Source organism: Enhydra lutris, unplaced genomic scaffold (assembly GCF_002288905.1).
Source record: "Enhydra lutris kenyoni isolate GAN:26980312 unplaced genomic scaffold, ASM228890v2 scaffoldscaffold42, whole genome shotgun sequence".
In the NCBI taxonomy this organism is placed as follows: Eukaryota; Metazoa; Chordata; class Mammalia; order Carnivora; family Mustelidae; genus Enhydra; species Enhydra lutris.
The window spans coordinates 17,747,988-17,752,006 of record NW_019154126.1 but is presented as its reverse complement, the minus strand read 5'-3'; the positions used below and the strand labels follow the sequence as shown (position 1 = coordinate 17,752,006).

The following is a 4,019-nucleotide window of genomic DNA, read 5'->3' as shown; positions in this document are numbered from 1 at the left end:
ACACAGACAAAGCCCAGACTGGAATACATGTAACAACTCTACCTCCCCTCACCAAAGGCGCAAATGCCTCCTCTAGGTCAACTACAGTTCAATTAAAAATTAAAAGTAAAGCAAACAAAAATGTGCTCCCTCACGTCAGTGAGGACCAGCCACTTAGCAAACACACAGGAACAGCAAGCACCCCAGGAATCCAGCGGTCCTGGGCACCTTATACTCACAAGCAAAAACCATCCAAGGGGCCTCCTCCCAAATCCCCAATTGTTTAGGAGCCGTATTTTCCATATTTCTCATTTCTCCTATAACAATGGGAGGTATGAAACTACAATTCCGTCACAATTAATTTTATTAAAGGCGTGGGGAGAAGTTAAACTAGTATCTCTTTATTGATAACATGCATATCAGATGCCTCTTTTATCCAAACAGAAAAACAAAAATAATACTTCATATTAACTCACGGGAAAACATGAAAACATTAATGAGCTCTATTAATGGAAGACAGCACACTTAAATTAAGCACATACTATGATTTAAAAAAAAAAAAAAAACCCAGAGCGTAACATCATCCATCCCCCAACACTCTCCAATTAATCATTTTAGCTTCCAGTCACATTGTCAAAAGCACAATGTGAAGTGCTTTTGTCAAGAGAAATTGTCATCTAAATCAATCTGTGTCTTGAGGAGGTTAGTCTCCCACGACGTCCATGTGTCCCATGCCCGCTCGCCTTTCTGCCTGCGGATGTTCTCCCGCAACCTAGAGGATTAGCTTCACACAGGCCAAAGCGAGTCTGCATCCTCGTGGGCCACGTGTCTGTTTGGACAGGACAGGGCACCCCAGGGCTGCCTGGCACTCCCTCTTCAGACCCACTCAGACTTTCTGGATCTGGAGTTGGCGAGCCCGTCGGGGGGCGGTAGCTGACCGGATGGATAGCGCCGGCCCAGCCGGCTCCGAGACACTAAGAGATGCTCCTCGGACCTTGTGGGACCCTCGACCCTGGGGTCCTGGGAGGCCTCCGCTTGTGCCCTACTCCCGGGCTCTTTGCAAGCCGTGGCCAGCTTCTCGCTGGCAGAGGACAGCACCTCGCTCTCATCTTCATCCGGAAGCCCCATCCGCCCCGACACAGCGGACTTCCCACTGGGGCTGTCGGCACCCTCCGCTCCAGTCCACAGGCCGCGGTGGATGGGCGCCCCCTCCTCCACCCACGCACGGTTGCCGGCCATCGGACCTGACCTAGCACCCAGGCTCCGGGACAGCGGGCGGCCGGCGGTGTGGCCCAGGGGATCCTTGGCGGGGGCCCCGCCCCTGCTCGTCCTCCCACGAACGCTGCAGAGGAGGTCAGCCACACTGAGCAGCAGGGAGAGCGCACTGACCGCCCACATGAAAAGCATCATAATGGACTTCTCCGTGGGCCGGGAGACGTAACAGTCCACCACGCTGGTGCAGGGAGCGTGGGTGCAAGAGAATCTCTTGGGGACCAAGAATCCAAAGAGGAGGTAATGCGAGGCACCAAAAGCTGCCTCGGTCAGCACCCTAAGGAAGAGGTGGACGATGTAGCTGGAGGAGAAATCCGGCACTGTCAGGTGGTAGGGCTCCCTGCAGGGCGGAGGATGCTGCCTGTCCCCAGGGCTCTGGTCACAGGGCTCAGGGCGGGTGGGACCGCCATCTGGCCCACAGAGTCCACGGGCGGCGAGCACAGCCCCTCTGTGGAGCACGTAGACACTGAAAATGGCAGAAGGGAGGAGGACAGACACGCTCTGGATCAGCCAGAACCGCAGGTGGGACACCGGGGAGAAGATGTCGTAGCAAACGTTGGCGCATCCCGGCTGCAGAGTGTTACACACAAACCTCTCCTGCTCATCCTGGTAGACAGGGGAGCCTGCCAAGATGATCACCACCATCCTCAGCAGTACCATGAAGATAAGCCAGATCTTCCCTAGAAAGGAGGAAGCAGGAAGGCACCATCACCAGCATACAAACATATTCCCTTCCAACAACAGTTTTACAGGGGTGAGACTGGAGAACTGAGAAGTCAATAAGCATGTATTTTAATCCCCGAAATGGGGGCTAGTTAGCTCATCTGCCAAGTATTTCCAGAGGCCGTGCAATGGGTCAGACACTGTGCAGAACTAGTTGTTTGTAAAATGCTTTGGGACTGACAGCTTTTAAAGAAGCATTAGAGTCAAAGATGTTTGATCTGAGTCCACTAGTTCAGACTTTTGGTAATGTCTCCTGGACTGAAAGTTCTAGAAAGAAAGTTGAGCTAAGCAAATTAATGATGTAAATAAGATCTTACTCTCTGCAGATAATAAGCTTTCTAAAGAATGTTAGCACATTTGTGTAACCGTGTGTAGCAAATACAAGCTACTAATTATAGTTCAGACATCTTTATTTTGGTCCAGAAGATCTTTATTTAATTGTTGCTTTATGGTCCTTGAAATCAGATTTCCTTAACGACATTCAAATTTTCAGATTTTTCAATGATTCAGAATTTATTTTCCTCTATTACAGTTATTATGAAATAATGATGTTCCTCTTTCTTCAATTTATCATGAATAAATTAGATTAACCTGGGAAGTCAAAATAACATCTAAGTCCTATTTTCATGTTACAGGTTAACTCTTTTGGAACACAGCCAAGGCTCAGTTAAAATAATCTGTAAATATTTTGTGACACGATACAGAAAACATCACCTGACAGCAGAAAAAACTCTATCATAAATAAAGGCAGTTAAGCTCAAAGAATAGAATTATGTGATCAAGTCATTGACTCAAATTGGTAAGACCAAGTTGATTTTGTTTCAATTCTACAAAGTAATGAGTAAGAAAATTTCAGCCACATCATAGGCATATTGTAATCCTTTTCTCAAGTTTTTTTTTAATGTTTTATTGTATTATTTTGATAGACCAAGATAGTAAGCACAAGCAGGAGGAGCGGCAGGCAGAAAGAGAAGCACACTCTCCATTGGGCAGGGAGCCTGATGTGGAGCCCGATCCTAGGACCCGGGGATTGTGACCAGAGCTCAACTGACTGAGCCACACAGGTGCTCCTTCTCAAGTCTTTTTTCTAAGATATCCATACTTCTCTAAAAATTTGACACATCTGCCTCAAACTCAGAAATATTTATTACTTTCTTTTTAAAAAATAAACTAAAATTTGGATTTGGCTGAAACTGCACAAGAGAAACGACTAATCCTTGCAAGTTAAGCTTCAATGAAAAAGATGCACAAGAAGGAAGTGTAATCAAGGCATTGATTTCTCTTTAATTTTTACTACATTGTTCCTCCTCCTGATCAGGTAGTCAGAGAAAAGTTACTCAAAGATACTCCTTCCACTTGCTTCAGTCTTTGGGCTCAGCACCCAAGTATCATTGAGAAAGCCCCCAGGAGAGAACACACACATCCAAGACTTCCTTAAATGATGGCGGGACTGGGGAGTCATAAAAGAAAGCTTGAGTACACAGCTCCCTTTCTTCCAACAACAAACAGGCCAGGCAAAGTGATGAAAACAAAAATACAAGAGCTTTGGAGCTATTTCCTTACACTTACCCACAATAGTCATGTTGCAGTTGACGGTGATAAGAAGGAATCCCAGCAGATCCAGACGTTCCATCTTTCCCAAGTGTTGCAGACCCAAGGCTGCTGGAGTCGTCAGAAGGCTGTATTATTCTCCAAGAAGGTGGCAAATCTTTGCAGGAATAAATGTATCTTCTCTACAAAAGACTTAAAGGTGAGAGCTGCAGATATAAATGGAAAGCTTCGAGCTCAGGAATGGGAGGTCAGTTTTCTGTCTCCGAGCTGAGACAGCCCTGAGCTGTTTGCCTTTGAGGCAAAGCATTCTTGACAACTGCAGTGACCAGAAGACAGCAGGAGTCATCTCTCATTGTAGGCTATTCTTACCCTCTTGAGACATTCCAGGCCTGTGGCAGTGCTCACATGTCTTTACCGGGAGAGCCAGATGCTTCAGGATATAATAGAAGTGACTACATTTAACCCAAGAAAGAAAAAGTTCTGTCAACTAGCCA

At 46.6% G+C, this 4,019-nt stretch overlaps 1 protein-coding gene across 1 annotated transcript; it reads right to left on the bottom strand.

Moving 5' to 3' along the window:
- Positions 1 to 855: 855 nt before the first annotated feature.
- On the bottom strand, positions 856 to 3,607 carry LOC111155492 (gap junction protein delta 4). The gene is made up of 2 exons (XM_022515650.1): positions 3,544 to 3,607; positions 856 to 1,931 (listed from the first exon to the last, which is right to left on the bottom strand). The coding sequence occupies exons 1-2, from the start codon at positions 3,605 to 3,607 to the stop codon at positions 856 to 858; spliced, it is 1,140 nt and encodes a 379-aa protein (XP_022371358.1).
- Positions 3,608 to 4,019: the final 412 nt, after the last annotated feature.